Genomic DNA, 20,976 nt, shown 5'->3' with positions numbered 1-20,976 from the left:
CTTACACAGCATGATGTCTCCCCCTCACTCCCACACGAACCCACGGGGGCCCTGATGGCGTCCCGCATGCAGCTGCAGTTCCAGGACACGCGAAGCGAGGACGTCTCGCATGGCTGGTGGAGCGGGGCCGGGCTGGGGCTGTCAGCAGCAGGGGGGGCTGCCCCCGGCCCGACCCGGTCTCCCTTGACCGCGGACAGCCTGGACTGGGACTGGGGGAATGGCACAGGGATGGGGGAAGGGACAAACCCAGAGACTCCTGACCCCCGGGCCCCTGTGCAGGAAGTGGGCACCTCTCCCAAGTGTGGGCCCAGCACCCCAGCCACTGCTCGTGCTCAGGAGCTCGGAGGGCCCCGACCCAGCCTCCAGCCCCGGCACCCACAGGCAAGCCGGCAGGAAGGGGGCCACCCCAGACTCTGCCCTGACCCCACAGGGCAGGGCTTCCCAGGGTCTGGGGTATCTGGGCACCTGCTCCACCTGGGACAGGGAAACAGAGTGACCCAGTGACCCCAAGGGCTCAGCTCACGGCAGGAAGCCCGTTCTCTGTGCTCAGCCCACCTTCTCCGGCCACTTCTTCTGCCTTCCTCTGCACGCCGCCGCCCTGCCGCCTCCGCTGCACTTCCTCCAACCCCCATGTCCCTGCGGGCCTACCCTGCCCATCCACACATCGAAGCCCCAGCTGGCTCTGTACCCCCCATTGCACCCCTGTCGCATCGTCTGCTCGCCACCAGCCTCCTGCCAGGCCCCCTGACTCCCCAGAGCTGAGCAACGGCCACCCCTGGGGGGCAGGGTCCCAGGCTCAGGCTCTGCCCCACATGAGCCTCCCTGTCCCTCCCTCCCTTCACCTGCTGGGGACCCAGACACTGGGGCAACAAGAGGGTGCCCGAGAGGCTGGATCACAGGGCTCTTCCTAGAGCATTCAAAATCCAAATATAGAAATAAGTAAATCCTGCACTAAAATGTTTTTTTAAAAATCAAACAATCAAGAAAGCCCAAGCCTCAAGTTTAGGACACACGTGGAGACCCTGTCTGTGTCTCCAGGCCAACAGCACAACCTGGACCCCCAAGGCCAGGCCCTGTGGCAGAGACGCCCTCATTTCCTCACCACTACAGCCCGGTCCCCAGCCCGGCTTCTCCACCTCTGCAAGGCCACGGCTGCCCTGGGCAGCTTTAGGTCCCACCTGCCAGCGATCTCCCCACTGCCGCACACCCGCCCCCTCCTGCTAGCTGGCCAGGCCACGGCAGAGCCAGCTTGTCCTTCCTGGCCACCAGCACCGGCAGACAGAGCTGCAGGACAGCCCAGGAGAGCACGCTGAGCCAGACTGCGAAGGAGAGACTGTCGGGGCCTGAGGACCTATGCTGAAATCGGCCCCCCATCCCTGAAAAGTCAGCATTTAGGGCCTGTCTCCAACCTGGTCTCCCAGGATCTGGCTGACCCTTGGGCCCTGCCGCTCCTCCCCAGCCCTGACCCTGGGAAGGTCACTCCAAGACACAGGAGAAACCAAGGGTCATCCGACCCCAGTTCAGGAGTACAGATGCTGGGAACGCTGCAGTGCCAACCGTGACCTGCACCCCGGCTCCCCGCCCTTGCCCATGAGAGTGTATGCGCCCACTCCCCCCAGCCCAGGAAGCCAAGCCCAGAGGGCCCCCCACCCCAGGCTGGCCATGCGGTTGGGCATCCACATCCCTTCTCAGGTATAAAAACGCTGTGCTCCCCACCCACCCAACCCCACCCCGTGCCGTAGGCCCCTGCCTCCTCTGCCCGCCCCCACCATTCACCAGATTACTAGGGCCGCCTCCGGCAGGCCAGAGGAGCCCCATCTCACAGTGGAAACCAGGGCTGTCGGCTTTGACCTCTACCCTGCACCCCCAGTCAACAGACTCCTTTGTTTTCCTAGAAGCCAGAAGCAGGGAACACACACATCACCAGGATCAGAGAGCGTGGGGAGAAGGGCTGCTGCCAGGAACTGGGGGTCTGGGGCACCTCCCGCCGGAGGGCCAGCTGGCCAGCATCTGGTCAGGCACTCTGTCCCCTGAGCCTCTCCTGCCCACAAGGGAAGCCAGAGCTGCTTCCTTCTCCTCTTCCCTCCTGATCCCTTCCTGGGGAGAATTATTCATTTCCTCTTCCAGAAAAACAGCACCAGCATCCTTCTCTTCCCCTTTTCCCACTGGAGTTCATGCAAAAACATCTCTGCCCCTGTTCAGCTGCTCCCATGTTTCCTGTGTGCAGAGGGACCCAGGGGCAGAGAGACAGGCCGGAACACATCCTGTTCCAGCATGGGGGAGCTGGGACCCCCAGCCACCCCCACTGCATGGCCCCATCCCTCACCTCACGTCAGGGGGTGCCGTGTCATTGTTTCAGGGGAGGCCAGACCTCTGGGACCACCTCTCCAGGGAAGGGATACTGCCACCTCCTACCCCATCAGCCCCAACTGCCCACCCACCTGTCCCCACACCCACCTGGGCCCACACCCACCTGCTGGCCCACCTGGGCCCACACCCACCTGGGCTCACACCCACCTGCTGGCCCACCTGTGCCCACACCCACCTGGGCCCACACCCACCTGCTGACCACCTGTGCCCACACCCACAGGCCAGAAAGAGCTTCCCAAATACTCCCTGCAGCCAGACTCCACAGCTGTGAGCCCCATTTAGTTTATGAAGCAGAGGCTTCACAGTGAGGCTCACGTGTGCTGACACAGGGGTCCCCCTGCCTCCTGCGGCTATCAGGACCCCCCCCCGAGGGAGGCAGCGACAAACCCCCATGAAGCAGAGGAGAGACTGAGGCCCAGGGCACCAGGACAGGAGGCAGGACAGGAGCTACTGTCTCACAAACAACTGTCCACAGAGGCCAGGGGCCCAATGCCCAACCCTGGGCCCACTTGGGAACAGAGAAGAAACACCCAAGAGCAAGGGCGTGGCTATGGCGGGGCAGGCGGGGGAGGGGCATGCTCCATGACATGACCCCCAAGAGACAGCTGAGCCCACAGACAGCAGCACGTGGCCCAGGACCACCCTCACACCCCTCCCGATGCCAGGCACCCGGGCACTGGCAGGCAGCCCCCCACCCTCTGCTCGGAGCCCCCACCCGCCCCAGCCCTGTCTCCTCGGCCCCTGCCCCCATCAGCCTGTGGGTTCACTGTTCCTCTTTTATTATTCCGTTTTAACAGCCTTCAGGGGGGCAGAGTGGGGGCACGTGCGGCCCTGGAAGGCTCCCACGCTGTGATGAGTGCCACCAAGTGCAGAAACGGGGCCTGCACCCCGCCGTGCCGGGGGCACCCCTTTAGACACGGCCTCTTCCGACGCACTGATTCAGGGTCGGGGGAGGGACACTCACGGGAGAGGCAGCCCTGGTCTCCAGGCTGCTGGCTCCACCCTGGGCAGCACCTCAACACGGTCTGGGCCTCCACGGCATACACCTGCCTGTAGCTTGTGTAGTAGATGGTTCTAGAAAAGAAGGGAGAGGGCAACATTTACTGCGCGGGCGCAGCGCTGGTGGCATTCCCCACGGCTTTAGGCTCTCACCCCCCCCCCCCCCACGCTGATTCTCTGACTGGTCCCATTTCAAGCTGAGCAGGTTGAGGCTCGGAGGCGGGTAGAAGGTCTGCATCCTAAAGCAGAGCCGCACCCGCAAGAAGAGGGACAGCAGGAGCCGGGGACACGTGACCGGCCCGCAGCCAGCCACACTGGCCCCGGCCAGCTCGGCACGGGGGGTGCCACCCCACTCCCTCTCCACCCCTGCTGCGGGCCCAGTTCCGGGCTGGCGTCAGGACGGGCATAGCACCCCACCTCTGGCTCTCATCACCAGGCCAGATTTGAGGGCTTGGGGGTCAGACTCCAAGTGTCCAGCTTGGGAACAAGCGTGGCTTCCTGGGGCCCAGTGCTGGGCGGACGGTGCCAATTCAGACCCCAGGCTCTCAGTCCACCAGGGGACAGCAGGATGGCCCTGGGGCATCCGTGAGGGCCCCTTCCCCCCCAAGGAGCGTAGGGCTGAGCTGAGGAGACAGGGTGACCGGGAGAAGTGCGTGGACAGCAGCAGCAGGACCGGAGTGTGACCAGCACACAGGGCTGAGATCAGACGGGAGCGGGGCGGGGGGGGAGGGGGGCCTCTCAGGGGAGGGGAGGCCCTCCCACCTGCACCCCTGGACCCAGGCCGGTTCCTGCTCAGCAAAGGCTGAGCACAGAGAGCAAGAGAACAAGAGGAAGGGGACGCCCCGAGGCTACCCACAGCCTTCAGACACAGCAACCCCGCCCCACCACTGTCTGTAGGAATGGTGGCCAGGAGCCCGGCCAACAGCCGTGGGGTCAAGGACCCTTGAGCCCCAGGAGTGGCCCGAGGGCCTGGACTGCCATTTCCAAGTGACGTGACACCCTTCTGTTCGCTGGGGCTTGGCCCCGGGGAGCCGTGGGAAACCCAGGGACCCCACAAACAAACAAGGCCCCTTCCCGGAAGCGGGAGCTCATGCGCGCACGCTGCACACAGCAGCTCGGGGGAGCTCTGCAAAACACCACTTTGGCAGGACATGAATCCACTTGCCTGGAGAGAAACCGACCACAGCGGTGGACAGTATTTGACAAAGCAAACAGTGTTTGGGTCCTTCCATCGTAAATATTTATCCCTCTCCCGGGGCTACGTGCTGCTCCTCGCGGTCACCCGGAGAACAGAGACAATCGGCCCATCTGCCACCTCCCCCCACCCTCAGAAGTTAAAGACCCTCCGAGGCAGCTGTGGGCCTACTGCCCCCTCAGCCCCCCAAGAGCCGACCCCTCACTCCCCTGCAGCCCACATGGGACAGCTCATGGGGGACACAGCTCACGGAGGAGGGTGGGTGCAACAGCTCACAAGGGGACACCTCACGTGGGCTCTGGCCATGGCCAGGAAGCTGGCTCACAGCAGGGCCAGGGGCGACAGGGGGACGGGGGTACCAGGCTGGTGCACACATGTCCACCTTCTGCAGGCCCCGTGGAGCCTGGGCCACAGGGGAGGAGATCTGGGGGACAGGCCCGGAAGGAGGGGTTCCGTGTGGCCTCCTGGCTCCTCCAAGCATTCCCTCCTCCTCCCTTTGCATAGACCACTCCCCCCCAAAGGGCAGGGGGCCTTTGACGCAGCCTGGGGGGCTCCTCAGGCCTGGCACGGCCTGTGCTGGCTGGTGGTTTGTCAGGGAGATGCTCCTGATGCGCTAGGAGAGCTGGCCCCTGGGCTGGCAGATGCGGAGAAGGGGGGCGGGGGCAGGGCCCTCCTCCCAGGGAAGCCGGAGCCTCTGTGCATTCCTGAAGGAGGAAAGGGAGCGTGCCAGCCAGAGGCCACACAGCTTTGACAGCCACTGGAGGAACATCTGGACGAGGCATTCAGGCAACTGCCCACAGCCCGCACGCTGGGCTCCGGGGCGGCATCACGGGAAGGGACACGACCCATTAGCAGCCAGGAGCCCCACAGAAGGGAAGTGGGGCCGAGCCCAGAAAGTGCTTGGGGCAGGTCTCAGGAAACCCCACGGGACAGAGGTGGTGAGACAGCTCTCATTCACACGGAGTGGAGGGCTGGGGGGGAAACAGCCCGTGTAGGGTGGGGTGAACCCCAACTACATTGCAGGCCAGGAGACCGGGCAGCCACCGCCCCCAAACAGGCCAGGGACCCAAACTGTTCCTGCTGAACCCGAAGGGAGGGTCCCAGACACCTGGAGCTGGGCAAGGCGAGGATGCCCAGAACCCGTTTTGCACGCGGCCCCTCCTGAGCCTTCCCAGAAGACCCTGACACAGAATGCACACTCCCTCCCCTCCGCACCGGGTCAGGAAGCATGGCAGAGACCCTGAGGCCCCCACCCCACATAACGGGGCAGCAAGGTCCTCCCAGACAGGGGGACTTTGCTCCGAGGGCCCCAGACGCCCCACCAGGACACTGAAGGCACCCAGATGTTTTGGAAACGCTGCTCCCACCCCACCCAGGCCAGCCTGGGGGCCGGTGACGGGGAGCTGGGGGCCAGCGACGGGGAGACTGGGACCAGCAACGGGGAGACTGGGTGCTTCTCAGCACAGCCACCCACCCAACTCTCCAGCCCGGGGGCCACAGGGCTCCTGGCGGCTTCACCGTGAGCGGCTGCGGGGACGCGGCCCAAGCTGTGGACACTGCTCAGAGTGCCTCTCTGGGGGAAGCACGAGGGGAGCTGTCTTCCTTCTGCCCTGGGTTTCTCAGCATCAGGCCCCTGACGCTCATGCAGGACCCTTCGTGCTTGCAGGGCCGTCCTGAGCACCAGAGGCTCACTGGGGGGCAATGGACACCGGACCCAGACACCACCAAGATCCCAGGGAGGGAGTTCACGCCCCACACGGAGGACACCACACAGGCCACCCCCAAAGGCCTCGCTGCGAAGCTGGACACCACGCCCCATCTGAGGCCCATTCCGGCCTTCCCCACACCTAACCTGGAGGCCTTGCTGCTTCCAGCCAGGGGAGTTGCCCGAGCTGAGGCCCCCCCACTGCCCAGCTTTGCAATCATACAGATTCCAGAGCCTGAGTCTATAAAAAGTGGAGAGGTATGCAAAGGCACTCCTTAATTTGATTTTGAAATAAAATCTTGAGCAATAAAAGGTTTCGCACTGGCTCTTCTGGGAATGAGGCCCAGGGGTTCGGCTGCCGCAGTCCCGCAGAACTTAGCAGGCTGGGCACCCGCTTTTCCCCTCTCAGGGGGCCAAACCCCCCCAGGGGTCCCCGCCTGCCCCACGGGATCCCTGTCCCCCTCAGAGCACCCCTCCCAGAGTCCCCTCCTCCCTGTAGGGCCACCACTGCACGGAGAAGGCCCCGAGGTCAGGACAGCCCCCCACCCCGGCCACCCCACTCCCACACGGGACCCGGGGACCCCGGCACATACCTCCGCTCGTGGCCGACGCACCACGCCTGCCGCCCACAGCCCGGCTTCCACACGGGCACGGTTCGGCTGAAAGCCTGCACACAGGGCTGGCGGCGGCCCACCAAGGTCAGCTCCTGTTCGGCACACACGTGGGGCCTGGGACAGAGGACAGGTGTCAGCGCCCCGGCCACCAGTAGCCTGCAGGCCCGAGGCCACCTGCACACCCACCCTGGGGCGTGGAGCCATCCGGGGTGGGGTCCAGACCATGGCCAGGCCCCACGGCAGGGCCCCCAGGCCGGGGCCCTTCCCAGGCCTGCAGCAGGCCCAGGCTCAAGGGTATGGGCCTCAGAGGAAGAGGGTCATATCTGAGCATCCTCCATGCAGGGGCCCCAAGCTGCCCACAGGGTTACTCTAATCCTGCCCAAACCCCAAAGTATAGATACCGCTGCTGCCTTGCACAGGGCACCGGGGGGTCTGTGGGAACAGTGACGTCAACCCTGTGTTCGTGTGACTCCCATCCCAGGCCCCCTCTTCCGCAGCCAGGCCGGCCTCAGAGATGGCCCTGAGCCGCGGGTGCTGGGCACACGGCCGGGTGGGATTCGCTCCGGCCAGAACAAGCAGAGGAGGCAGGCGTGGGAGGAGGCGAGCCTCCAGGGAAGGCGGAGTGGGGGGCTCAGCCGGGGCCCTGCGATTTCGGTGGCTCCTCGGCCCCCAGGAGCCCCCACAGGTGAACACATGGACAGGAGCACGCCACACTCAGGAAGGAGGAGGTGGCTGAGAAGGGGCAGAAGGGGCCCAGCCCTGCTCCAGAAGGGGAGGCGAGGGGAGGGGCGCAGCTCACCCCAGGCACGCCCGGATTCAGGGACCAGGGTGGTCCCCACACAGGCAAGTTTCACAAAGTCCGGGAGAGAAGGCAAAGCTTCGCAAGTCTGTGAGACCAGCCAGGGTCCTCTACGGAAGAGGATGGGGTGGGCTGGGTTCTCCTCGGAAGACCCCTCTGCTTTCCTGGCCCTCCTCAAACCACAGCCACCGTGAGGGTCCTGAGGGTCCCACAGCAGCCCTGCGGGCTCATTCCGGCGGGTCACTCGCCCGTGCCCTGCCCTCACTCCGGGGCACCTGCGCACTCCTCCCCAAGGCCTGCAGGGCCGCCTGGCTCCCCCCTCTCTCCACAGCCCTGAGAACAGCCTCAGTCTTGCTGGTTCTCCGTTGGCCCCACAGGGCCGGGGGTGAGCGCCGGAACGCTCTCCTCTGGGGAGCTCCCAGTCCTTCACAAGCATAACCTCGGCCAGCTTTTCCATTTGTGGGGTGGAGGAGGTGGGATGGGGGAGGGAACGGACAGAGAGACCGAAGTGTCGCCCCAGTGGCCCTTGGCTCCTGCTTCCCATCTGGGGAGGGAAGGCAATTCCCAGACTACAAAGTGAACACAGCTCTGTCGGACATCTGCTCCCTGGCAGTGAGGGGCTCCTGGAGGCTGGTGGCCTTTGCCCAGGGCTGAGGTAAAGGTGGGTGTGAGAAGTGTCCCTCCAGGGTAGGCGGTTCCAGGCCCTGATGGCCCCCGGACGATGGCCCCAGGGTGAGGAGGTGAGGATGGGGACACCAGGGCAGGGAGGGGGCTGGGGAAGCCAGGCCACACACATTCCCTGGTCCAGAAGGAGGGCTAGGTGACGGAGAGGTGTCTCCATCACGTCTGTTCTTACAGGCTCCCCGTTTGAACCCCACAGCGGGCCTCTGAACACACGTTCCCCTGGCCTGGGTGCAGCATGGAGCTTGGGACCCCGCAGCCTCGGACTGCGGCCAGGTGGAGCTCCAGCGTGTGGGGACACCATCTCCCTGTCCCGACCCTGCTTCCCCAGCCCAGCCAGCAGCCTTGGGCCAGCCCTGTGTGGAGTGAGCCCGCATTCCAGGCCCCAGGAAGGAAAGCCAACCATTCTTCCATCAGAAATTCACTTCAGAGACACAAATAAATACATAAAGACAGGTTGCAGGGTTTTGAATCTGGACATGGTCGGCCAGTGGGAGCCAAAGAACCAGCCACAGGCGCCCACGGGTCCACAAAGGCCCCCTGAGCACCAGGGCTGTGAGTCAGTGGGAGCCCCCAACCACGGCAACCCTCTTCTCTTTGCCTCCCCCAGAGGCCCACCAAGGGGTTCAGGAAAGCTAGCCACAGAGGGTGGGGATGCCTGTGCCAGGCCCTGCAGGCTCCTCACATCTCCCCCAAGGCAAGGGTGGCAGAGGGCACAGGACCAGTGTGGACAAAGCACTTTCTGGAACCCTTGCTGTTCTCCGGGCCCCGTCCCCTGCTCCTCTGGGGTGCAAGGAGCAAATTCTGGCACGTCCAGGAGCCCAGCAGCTTCCCCCTCTCTGGGGTCTCGCAGAAGGGTGCTCTCCCTCACGCACTCAGCCGGCCAGCGGTGTCCACTGTGGCCCCCTGCATGCTGGGGCCTGCACCAGCTGCTCCAGAGACAACCAGAGACGGCAGAGCAGAGGAAGACGTACCCCGAGGTATTGCAGAGCTCAACATGCCTGGGGCGATCTGAGAACAGACGCCCCACCAAGAAACAGGGACACAGGCCCCCAGAGGGGCAGACACCCTTTCCACGCTCCCTGAGGGGGAAGAGGAGAAAGAGAGAGGGGAGACGGGAGAGGAGGCTTTGGGGAGAGCATGAAGCAGGAAGAGAAGGAGGTCTCAGGCAATCCACTAGCCGCTGGTTTGAAATGCTCACCCCAGCTGGGCCAGAGGCCTCCTGGAGCCCCGGGTGAGCAGGTCAACCTCAGGACACAGGCCTTTAGCTCCACTCCTCGGGGGCTCAGGGAAAGGGGCCCAGGAGGGGTGACAAGCAGTCTCCACAAGCACACTGGGGCAGAAGCCCCCTCTTAAGGAGGAGCCCTCTGTCCTCGTGGGCTCAGCAGCTGTCCACCTGACCAGGACCCTGGAATTCCCAGGAGTCTGGGCCTTTGGAAGTCCCCGGCTAACCCTGCAAAGGGCAGGCAGGCTGAGTGGCCAGACGGCCACTGTGAGAATCCTTCTGAGGCTGCAGCTTCCCTTGGACAAACTAACTCACTGGGATCACAGGAAAGAAAAATGTCCAGCAGAAGTCACGCAGAGAAGTCGGGACTCAGGCCACTCACATTTCTGGATGCAAAGGCCCCCTTTTCCTTTGAAAAGGCCACAAGGAAACCTTCCCCCTTGGGGCAAAGCAAGACCCAGGGTGGGGGTCCTGGGGCCTGGACTGCCCCCCCCAAGCTCTGCCTGGAAGTGACCTTCCTGCATGGCCAGGTGCTAGGCAGGGGTCCCTAACCCGGGCCGCGCCACTTGCCTGGCCCGCTGAAGCCTTCGGCAGCCTGTCCGCATTGGGCAGGCCCCAGGCCCAGCACCCTGCAGGAGCCCTGGGGTGGGGGCTGCCAGCAGGAGCCTCCCCTCCTCCTCCCCTTCCCTGGCTCACTTTGGGACCAGCTTTCCTAGGAGGCCAGCGCAAGGACTGATCTGCTGTCCGCTAAACGGCCCATTGGGGAATCATCTTTCAAAACTGAAATTCATCTCAGCTGGCTCCCTGACCCTCTCTTCCTGCCCATTCTGGTACTGGGTTTCTTCTCCTGTCTCCCTGCCCCAGCACGCACGTGTTTAACACATACACCACGTCCAGGGGCCCCCTGTCTGGGCGCACCCCGCCCCTGCACAGGCCCCCCAGGCCCCAGGAGGCAGGCTTTGGAAGGAAGTGAGAAGGGGCTGCTTCCTTCCTGCTTTCTCTGCCCGCAAGGACCCCGACTGGAGTGCAGCGCCTGCCAGAGCGTGGACGCACGTTACAGAGTGGAGGAGACGGTCGGGGTGAGGGAAGGAGGAGGTGGCCCTCCTACCGAAGCGCCCCCAGACCCAAGCCCCGACGCCCCCCAGTTACGGCAAAGAGCCCAACCTCGTCAGGGCCCCAGGGACAAAGCGGCCCAGGGGCCCGGGGCTCCCGCCGTCCAGCGGAGCCCCCCCCCCCCCGACCCCGCTACTCACAGGCCGGGCTGCAGGCGGAGCAGGGCGCTCGCTGGCCCCGCGGGAAGCAGCAGCACCAGGGCCAGGGCCACCGCGCGCCCCGCCGCCCTCGCCTCCGGAAGGACGGGCATCGTGTCCGCGGCCCCGCGCCGGGTCCCCGCTCCGGTCCGCCGCTCACAGGAGGCCCCCGGGGGCCCTCGCAGCCGCCGCCTCCACGTGCGCCATGGCCCTGGGACGCGCAGGGCGCAGCCGCAGGTGCCCGCGCCGGGCCCGCCGAGCCCCGGGGCGCCGCAGGTGCGGAAGGTCCGGTTCCCGCCTGGCCGGCGTCCGCGTCGCGCGACACTGCGCGCTCAGCCCCGTCGCCAGAGGCCGGCCCGCCTTTGCCACGCCCCCGGCCCGGACCCCCGCCCGGGCCCCGCCCACCGCCTTGGCCCCGCCCAGGCCGCCGCTTCCAGCCCCGCCCCCTGCCTTCCGCGGGTCTTCGCCCCCAGCCTTCGCGCTCCCGCCCCTCTCAGGCTGCAAGTCCCAGATCCCCTGTGACCGAGTGACCAACTCCGACGGACCTCGGACCCATGCGCCCGTCTTTAGGGGCAGCCCTCGGCCCTCCGTCCCTCTTAAGTCTCCGCGGACACTCCATCCATTGTCACCCCGGTGCCCTATCCCCTCCCTTGAGGGGCAGAGGGTGGAGGGGGTGGGGGGTAGCCTCTGCAGCCCTCCGTGTGCCTCTGGACACTCCCCTTTGGACACCCCCGTGGTTGGTCACCGATCACACCCTGGACATTTTTACACTTCTTCTGTGCAGGGTGTTCTTGGCCAGTGGCCTGAAGTCAGGGGGTGCCTGCTTGCCAGAGGCCATCGAGGGCAGGAGTCTCCCTCTGGAGGATTTATTTCCCTCCGTTTAAACCTGGTTTGGGGCACCTGGCGGGCTCAGTCAGTAGAGCATGCAACTTTTGATCTCTGGGTCTTGAGTTCAAGCCCCATGTTGGACATCTATTACTTTAAAAACCAACCAACCAACCAACCAACCTGGTTTTGATTTGGAATTCACTAACTCCAGGGTTGAGGGCCAGGGGCTTCAGGGCCCAGGGGGTCAGGGGGCCCCTGGGGTGAAAACAGGAGGTTTTTGAAGAGCAGGGGAAGGTTGCAGCCTGGGTAGAACCAGGAGGTAGGCACCCCATTAGTCACACATTGTGCGGGGGGAGAGCCCCTCCCAGGCCCAGCTGCAGAGGCCCACCGGCGCTGAGGCTCACTTCCGAAGCTGGCAAGCCCTCTTTCTTGGGGCTTTCTTGGTCCCCACTTCATGTGGTCCGAGTGACTGGCCCTCACCTCGCCCTCATACAAAAGCACAGGAACCCTGGCTGGGCGGGAGGGGGACTTGGGAGGAGGGACCAGCGGCTGTCTAGCCCTCCCCCACGCCCCACCCCCCACCCCTGACAACTCTCTGAGCCCTCCTCACCACCTGGAGGTTTATAGTCATCTGGGGACCAGGGCTGCCAGGCCAGCCCTGCTGCCTCCCTGCCGTGCAGATGGGGAAACTGAGGTCAGAGTGGGGAGCAGCACCCCCAAGTCACCCAGCCTGTAAAGTGCAGATCTGAGAACTGAACACAGGGGTCTGGCTGTGGGAACCTTAGGTAAACCCCCTACGGTGCTGCCTGGAAATCTGAGAAAACCACTAAGCACATAGAGTGGATGGAGGGGCAGCAAATCTGTTCTGAACAGAACACCACAGACCCAGCAGGGCAAACAGAGACACTTCCTCCCAGTTCCCTGGAAGTCCAAGAGCAAGGTGCCTGCCGCAGGGTCCAGGTGAGGACCCTCTTCCTGGCTTGCAGAAGGGTGCCTTCTCTCTGTCTTCACCTGGCGGAGAGGGGCGTGGCAGGGGGAGAACGCTCCATTGTCTCTTCCTCTTCTTAGAAGGCACCAGCCCTAGAGGATCAGGGCCTCACCCTTATGACTTCATTGACCTTGATTATCTCCGAAAGGCCCTGATCCAAATACAGGCACGTTGGGAATTAGGGCTTCAACGTGTGGATTTGGGAAGGACGCAATTCAGTACAAAGCAGGGTGAGTTCACTGTCTTCTGAGTCCCCCACACTCCCACCTGTCCCCTCTGTCCAGCCTGGAGGCAGAGGGCCGCTCAACACTGGGAGGGGACACGGTGAATCAGCCCCATCGCTGCTGGAGCCGGAGATGGGGGTGATCCTAGATGGCAACTGACAGCCTACGCCAACTATCTTGCCCATTCAATGGGCAGGCTTCGGGCAGCTGGTTCTGAGTTTCATTCCTAAACCTCCTCATTTGCCCCAGAAGAGAAACTAAAACCAAAGAAGCTAAAACCAGCAGGGTGGGCAGGATGGGACTCTGGAGCAGGCGCTTGGGTCAGGGCCCCTCTGCTGATGAGCTACAGACCCCTGGACGGGTCTTGTGTCCTGTGTGTGGCCCTGGACATGGTCTTTATGTTCCTCAGTCCTCATGTGTGAACCAGAAACAGCAGAGTGGTGCCTCCGAAGTTGGTTCCCATTCGGCCTTGATTCCTACTGCTGTTCGGTGAACAGACAGGTGTGGTCCCGAAATGGCTCCAGGATGGTTGAGATCACCTGCCACAGCAAGAGCAAAAAACTACCTATTCACACAAAGGACCAGGGGTTGGGGTGCAATGGTATTGGGGGCCGAATTGTGTCTCCAAAAGGATATACCCATGTTCTAACCCCCAGTACCTGCAGACGTGACTGGATCTGGAAAAAGGGTCTTTGTGGAAGTAATTAAGTTAAAGATATCGGATGAAATCCCCCTGGACCCAATGACAGGTGTCCTTATGGAGAATAGAGGGAGATTTGGGACTACAAGCGAAGGTCACAGCAACCCCTAGGAGCGAGGAAGGAGAGAAGCCTGGACAGACGTCCCTCGACGCCCCCAGAGGGAAGCAGCCCCACCCACACCTGGATTTCAGATTTCTGGTTTCCAGAACCAGAGAAGAAAAGTCCGTTGTTTTAGCTACCCCCTCTGTGGACTTTTTCCAGCAGCCACAGGAAGCCAGCTCAAGCTGTGGCGAGACAGCCCAGGGCCTGCCCGTGGGGCCTCGGGCCTAGAGGGGAGCTGGCCATCCACGGGGCATGCCGGAGGGCCCCTCCCGCCAGGCATCTCAGCAGCTCTCGGGCACTGAGAGAGCGGAGGCTCCTCTGGAAGCTGAGACTGGGAGATGCGGAACCTTGTTGCTGGACGTGCTCTCTGCGGGGCAGCCCTTGCGTTTCTCAGGAACAAGGGGGGTTGTGTCCCCCTTGCCCTGCACCTGCTGTGCTGACCAGAACCAGAACTGACACTCCAGTCCTTGCTGGTGTGCGTTCCAAGAGCTCCTGGCCCCCAAGCCCAGTCCTCCTGGCTCCAGCGCACCCAAAGGCAGCCTGTCAAAGCCAGACCTTCTCACGGGTCCCGCCATCTTGCTGTGGCGGCAACTCCTATGGGTGTGGAGACAGCCGTCCGGGCACCTGGGCCCAGGAAAGTGGGCGTCTTGGTGGAGGCAGAGCAAAACCATCATCCTGGTCGAGAGCGGATGTGACAGACGTTGCCATCAGAACAACTCAGCTTTTAGAAACTGCAAGAGAACTGTCCCTTCCAATTCCCCAAATCTGATTTGCCTTAAAGTCACGTTTGGAAACCTGCCCTCTTGGTCCCCAAGGCCATAGCCCCCCATCTGCTGGGAAGGGTGTTTCTCTGTCGACGTTGTCCCTGCTTCTGCCGTACCTGCCAAAGCCACAGATTAAGGGCAGTCTGCAGTACGCCACCTGACAGCTCTTACACGGGTCCCTGGGGGCCACGACAGCCTCCAAGCACTAGCCAGCCTTGGAGGCAGCCCCAGTCCCTCCCAGGAAGGAGAGGTCTCACCCAGATTGCACTGTCTCTGGAAGATGAGCTCGGCCTATGGACCCTGCGAACGGGAATATTCTCTGGGCTATGCATTGACCTCCAACACGGGGGGTCGGTGTGCCCAGAGCTCTGAGATCCCACCCGTGGGGCTCCTGTTTGCACCAGCCCGCCCCTCGTGCCCCTGAACGCAGCTTCCATTCAGAGGCAGACATCAAAGGTGGGGCCCGCTGAGTTCATAAAACACTAAACGATAACATCTGGAAGTTAAGATAAGAATCCTCACTTCCCAGTCCTCCTGGAAAGAGAAGAAGAATTAAGTTCTCATCTCCCGCTGTGCGAGGCGCTCTGGTTTGAACGCCCCGTGCGTGCGGACTATTCTGCCACCTGCTGTCCAAAGTCCCCGGGAAGAAGTATCGCAAACCCTGGGGCGCCCAGCCGGGAGCCACCGTCCCTGCCCCGCGACCAGCGTACGCACGTGCGTGGCGAGCAGCAGTTTCCGATGGAGCCCTGTCGTTGCTCACATGCGGATGGCCCATCTGCTACAGCGGTCGTGTCCCCCACACAGGTACGTTCAAGTCCTAACCCGGGCCCCGTGAAAGGGGCCTCGTCTGGAGATGGGGTCTGTGTAGGTGCAGCAGGTTAGGATGAGGGCACCGGGTGGTTCTTGTCCAATGTGACTGGTGCCCTTAAAGAGGAGACACGGGGAGACACACGGGGGAGGCGGCCGTGGGACACAGAGGCAAAGGTTGTGGGGATGCAGCCCCAGGCCCAGGGAGGCCAAGGGCTGCTGGCAACCACCAGATGCTAGGAAGGTTTCCCCTACAGGCTTCAGAGGGCGCAGGGCCCTGCAGGCCCCTTGGTGCTGGGCCTCTGGCCTGCAGAGCCGAGGACAAGTCCTGTTGTGTTAGCCGCCGGGGTGTGGGACGTTGGTGTGGCGGCCCGGGACTCGTGCACCAGCCACAGCTATTGATTACCTGTCACCTGCTCCTTCCTCTCCGTCGTTTCCTGAACTAGGGGCCGCAGCCCCCCGACATCCACCCAAGGCCCAGGCACGCGGGCCAGCGTCCTCTCCTCATGCCCACCCACCTAACGGGTCCTGGGGCCCCTGCGTGCCCAGTCTTTTGTCCCGACCCCGCGGCAACCAGTCCCAAGACCGAGACTCAGGCTGGGCACCAGGCAGAGTGTTCTCTCTGTGGCCCCTCGATTCCAGCACCCCAGTCGTGGTCCACAGCGCCCAGATGCCCAGTGCCCAGAGTCCCTACACGGACTCGCTCCATCCGGGCCCCTGCGTGTCACCCCTCCAGCCGCTGGGTCACAAGGGGCCCCCGTACACGGAGGGCAGTAAGAGACGGAGGAGAGGGGCAGACACTCCGGGGTGGCGGGTTGCAGGTGAGATAAGCAAGGAGCTTCTTTCCGAGGTGGTCTTGGGCGCTGCCAGTCGAGGGGATCCCCGCACCTGCCCGCCAGCATCTTAAAGTTTATAAGAGGCCTCCGCGGGCCTGTCACCGGTATCGTCCTGACGGTCTCAACACCGCACTACCTCACGCTGTGGCCCTGTGAGCGGCTCCCGCTCTCGTGGGAATGGGGCGCAGAGAGCACGTCCCAACGACCGGGCGGGGTGAGGGGCCAGCTCCGGGTCAGCGGCGTCACAACACCCCGCCCCTGGTGACCCATGACCGGCTCTCACAATCTCACTCGCCCCTATTCCACGGTGGGCCCCAGTGGTCAGCAAGGGGTGCCACGAGCATGGACGTGCCTCGTTCAGTGGCTTTCCGGCTGCATTGGAGGCAGAGGCCACCGAAACAGAAGAGGCACACGGAAGAGAACACACAGATTCGGACAATAACCCCCAAAATAAGTAACAACCTTTTTCCAGCAATAGTGCCGTGATCTGAACCATGCATTTAACAAGTGCCCCAGGCCGGAGGTCAGAGCACTCGGGGCCTTCACCTGTGTCCTCAGTGTGACTTGATGAAGAGGACACATCATCAGACTCATCGGGTATGAGGACACAACCTCTGTTTGGAAGCGGGCGCGGGCGCCTCCCCGAGAGGCAGCAGTGAGGTTCAAGGCCTTCCACCCGGGACGACGGTTTGCTCCCCGGGCACTGCAGTGGCCCGTGAGGACGGGCTCTGCTGGTCTCACTCGCCGCTTGCTGGGTGAGGTTAGTCGAGGCCGGTCCGTGTGCTGTAGGGTCCTCCGGGCCCGTGGCGGGGGCAGAGATGGCTGCCAAATGATCGTCCCGTGGGCAACGGAGCGTGCCCGCCTGGCCTCGCGGAGAGGGAGCCACGGCTTCAGGGACTGGACCCGGTTGTGCCCACCCCACAGCTGGTGGGATGGCGGCCGGTCAGGCGAGAGGAGCTGGACCGTTCCAGCCACAGTGCGTTTCCTCGGGTCCGGCGTGTGGCCAAGTAATGGGATCCCAGGGAGAGCGAGTGGTGCTCACCCCTCCCGGCGGGACAGCCGGGCGCAAACCCGGGCAGCCGGTTCCCCTCCCAGGTGTGATGGGCTTGGTGTTCTCAGCAGCACAGCGCGTTGATCCGGGGTGAGAGCCGGGGCGATGGCAGTTTCCTGCCACTCCCAAACCTTTAAGGTCCGTGGGTCGGTGTTGGGTGCCTCGCAGGGGTCCCCAGTCTGGGCCGGCGGGCAACAGGCCCAACCGGGTGATCACTGAAATGTATGAAAACCTGGACAGTGCACCCAGCAGGGTGAGGCTACTCGTCAGTAAATTAATCTTCGGCTTTGTTCTTCCATTTTTCCTGTCCACCACCCCTGCTTTTAACGGGTTACAGGGGAGGGAGTGCCTCCCCATCATGGCCTGTGAAATGTGAGCCCCCGTCACCGTCTACATGGTACTCAGCTTCTCTGATGGTGGCAGCCTGGCTTGCGTGGGGACGGGACCCGTGGGTCAGGCCAGATGCAGTGTCCGCACACACTGGGGCATATTTGGAACCCTCGCTCAGAGGGGAGGGCCGATGCGACCCACGTGCCAATCCCTTGTGAGTTGGGAATTCAGGGGGATGGCCCCAGACCCCTTTGGCATTGCCTTGAGTGTGGTCGTGAACGCACAGGACAGGCTGTCCCCGCGCTGACGAGGTCACCGCACTTCAAGGGCAACCCAGCATCCTTGGCGCCATGCCGCCCGCCTTGGGGGGCGCAGCGGCCCCTCTCTCTACGCCCCAGTCTGCTGTAGCTGGGTTCATCCCCTTGCTGGGGCCTCATCTTCCTGACTGCCAGCAGGTGTTAGTGCCTTGGGAACCAGGATGTGGAAGACAGTGAGGACCACCTGAGGCTCTGGCCGGTCACCCCAAATGTCTTTTCACATATCTTGACCCCACAAAGGCTTATTCGTGATCATCACCCCTCGGCTTCCCATTGTCCCAGCCGTAGGGTCCATCCCTTTAGAACAGCCCATCAGCACAAAGGGTTGACGGCCAGGGTCTGTGAGGGATCGCCCGCCAGAGCGCAGGCTGCTCTGGTTTGTCCCTGTTTCCATCAGGACGGTGTCAATGTTGGGCTGAGCAGTAACGACAGTCCGTGTGGACGGACTGCGAATAGGCGGGCCACATGGGCAGCGTGGGGATCTGAGCCACGGCGGAGGTGGCTCGCTGGAAGATGTTCTCACCACCACCCCCCGACAGGCAGGCGAGCCCTCACCACGCTAGGCTGTTCCTTAGCGAGAGGCTCCACCCGGAGGAGCGCGGTGTGCGCTGCTTGGAGCTGGTGCTCTATGGGTTATGTTGGATTCCTGCCCCTTCCAACGCCGGCACCAGAATCCTAGGGACACTCCTGGGTTGTCTCGGCCGCAGCGCCCAAGCCATACCTGCTGGAGTCCCGGACGCCCCAGCTCCAACGGCAGCCCGGCTGGCAAGATGCCCGGAACTGTAACCTGCTTCACTGGTGTTTTTCTCCAAGGCTGCTTGGTGCTTGGCCCTCGCACATGTGCCCCTTCTTTACCAGGGACAGAAGCACTGTGCCAGGTGGGGAATAAAAGTCCTCCCAGGCCCCCAAATCCCCACAAAGCCTTGCACCTCTTTCCTGTTCTTAGGGGATGGATAGGCTGGCATCTTACCCATCACAGATTCTGGGGAAATGTGCATCTTACCCGACCAGACAACTCCCCGAAACTCTAGGGGGGTGCCTGGGCCTTGAATGTTTATGGGTTCATGGTCCATCCCACCCCCTCGCTGATACTCTGGCCAGGCCCACAGAACGCCCTGCTGCGGGGGGTGGTGGGGGGTCTTCACGCGTGAACGTTGTGTGTCGTCGTAAATGAAATGGACCCATTTTAGGAATTTGGGGAGGGAGAACAGGGACAGATCAGCTAGGGTGAGGCTTTCAGGGAGCCTGGGGGAAGCACCCGAGCTCCGTGGTTGCCCCTCTCACATGAAGGCACATGGGGGGTAGTTTTCAGAAGCTCATCCTCGTCCGAGTCTTCTCCATGAGTCTCTGTGGGGATGAAGTGCGTTTGCAGAAACTCTTGCAAAGCATCAGAGTAAAGCGATGACTGTGTGCAGATGAGATAAACACGGAAAACCAGCCACGGCCGGACATCTGCTGAGAACTGGCTATGATGCACCGACAAGGAAAGCAGGGTATGCCTGGGACCTACGTCTTAAAGTCCCAACTGCTGCCATTACCGGGACACACCGGATTCTTGCAGATTTTATATAAATGTGCCGTGAGACAAGTTTAGTGTCTCTTCTTGCTTGGCCATGCTTCCCATGGGAGTCAACGTGTCCGTGAGCCGCATTAGTGTAATGTCTCTCTGCTAAAAGGAGAGAGAGCACATCTTTTCTTTTTTTTTTTTTAAGATTTTATTTATTTATTTGACAGAGAGAGACACAGCGAGAGAGGGAACACAAGCAGGGGGAGTGGGAGAGGGAGAAGCAGGCTTCCTGCTGAGCAGGGAGCCCGATGCGGGCCTCGATCCCAGGACCCTGGGACCATGACCTGAGCTGAAGGCAGATGCTTAACGACTGAGCCACCCAGGCATCCCAAGAGAGCACATCTTTTGAGACAGTCCAGGGACTTCGGAAAAATCCCAAAGTTAGTTCAAGGTCAACAAGACTTCCTTTAGAATTTGACTTTTGGGATCCAACCAAGGTACCCAGGGAAATAACACCTAGCTCTCCATTTAATCAAAATGACAATGAAAGGCTTCAAAGGCAAATCAAGAAAGTTACATAGTTTAAAAAAAACAAACAACAACTTAGTTACTTTTAATAGAGAAGACTCTATTTTCTTAAGGAATCAAAGACCTGATAGAGATAAGAGGAGGCCCAGGAAATTATCGTGATAAAACACAGAATCTGTCTTCCTGGCAGATGAGTTCAAAGGCTTTTATTTTTATTTTTTTAAGATTTTATTTATTTATTTGACAGAGAGAGAGAGAGCACAAGCAGGGGGAGGAACAGGCAGAGGGACGGGGAGAAGCAGGCTCCACGCTGAGCAGGGAGTCCGATGTGGGGCTCGATCCCAGGACCCTGGGATCATGACCTGAGTCAAAGGCAGACGCTTAACTGCCTGAGCCACCCGGGCGCCCCTGGATGAATTCAAAGGTAAAGAAAAACCTTTCATAATCCCATCAAGAAAGACCAATAGTCCAAGGAAGCTTTGTCCTTTTTCCAGACGAAAGAAAATTTGCGATTGTGTATATGTACATTACTGATATTAAAGGTTATTCTTCTGTAAGCCAATTAAATAGAGCGCCTTTACAAGTTAATGTTGGCAGCACCCTCAGAGGTAGGGAGACATCGCACATACGGAATCCTCATCTGTAGACATCCGGAGACACACAGACACGGGCGCCCCAGGGCTTTCCCTCCCAACCACCGGCCACGAACCAGGTGCAGCAACGTAAACGCACTCGTTCTCGGAACAGCTGAGTCCGATTGTGTCTCCGGCAGATGGAAGGAGTTAGGGTTCCCGGCTCCCATGGCTAAAGCTTTTACTAGTACTTGTGGAGAAGACGTTTAGGATTGTCTTTGCCCTCGACCCACCGTGGTGGGTGAGGAGCCTCCGTGGTGGGGTCTGTGTGGTCGGAAGCCCCTGCCCCTCCAGGGGCGGGCGATGGTGGGCAGCACCCAGTTAACCCAGGAGCCTCCATTTCAGACATGATGAGATTGACAACGTTGAGACGGGAAAAGAACACCAAGTTTTCTCCTAGGAGTTTTGGGGTATATTTCTGTATTACTGGAAGTCTGGGGTAATTACTATGTAAAATTCTCCTTGGTGCCGGGGTTCGGACGGCACGGGGCACTCGTGCGCTGTGATCACAGCCCTCTCCTCT

General features: G+C 61.9%; 1 protein-coding gene across 1 annotated transcript in view; it reads right to left on the bottom strand.

The window, feature by feature from the left end:
• MEGF6 (multiple EGF like domains 6) overlaps positions 1 to 10,951 on the bottom strand; it is an 87,162-nt gene extending 76,211 nt beyond the window's left edge. The window contains 3 exon segments of the mRNA XM_032418706.1: positions 3,335 to 3,444; positions 6,863 to 6,997; positions 10,842 to 10,951. Of these exon segments, the coding sequence (XP_032274597.1) occupies positions 3,335 to 3,444; positions 6,863 to 6,997; positions 10,842 to 10,951 (355 nt within the window).
• Between the last annotated feature and the right edge of the window lie 10,025 nt (positions 10,952 to 20,976).

This window comes from Phoca vitulina, unplaced genomic scaffold (genome assembly GCF_004348235.1).
Source record: "Phoca vitulina isolate PV1807 unplaced genomic scaffold, GSC_HSeal_1.0 scaffold2, whole genome shotgun sequence".
Taxonomy (NCBI): Eukaryota; Metazoa; Chordata; class Mammalia; order Carnivora; family Phocidae; genus Phoca; species Phoca vitulina.
Note: the sequence above shows the minus strand (reverse complement) of the source record. Positions and strands in the feature narration are given on the sequence as shown.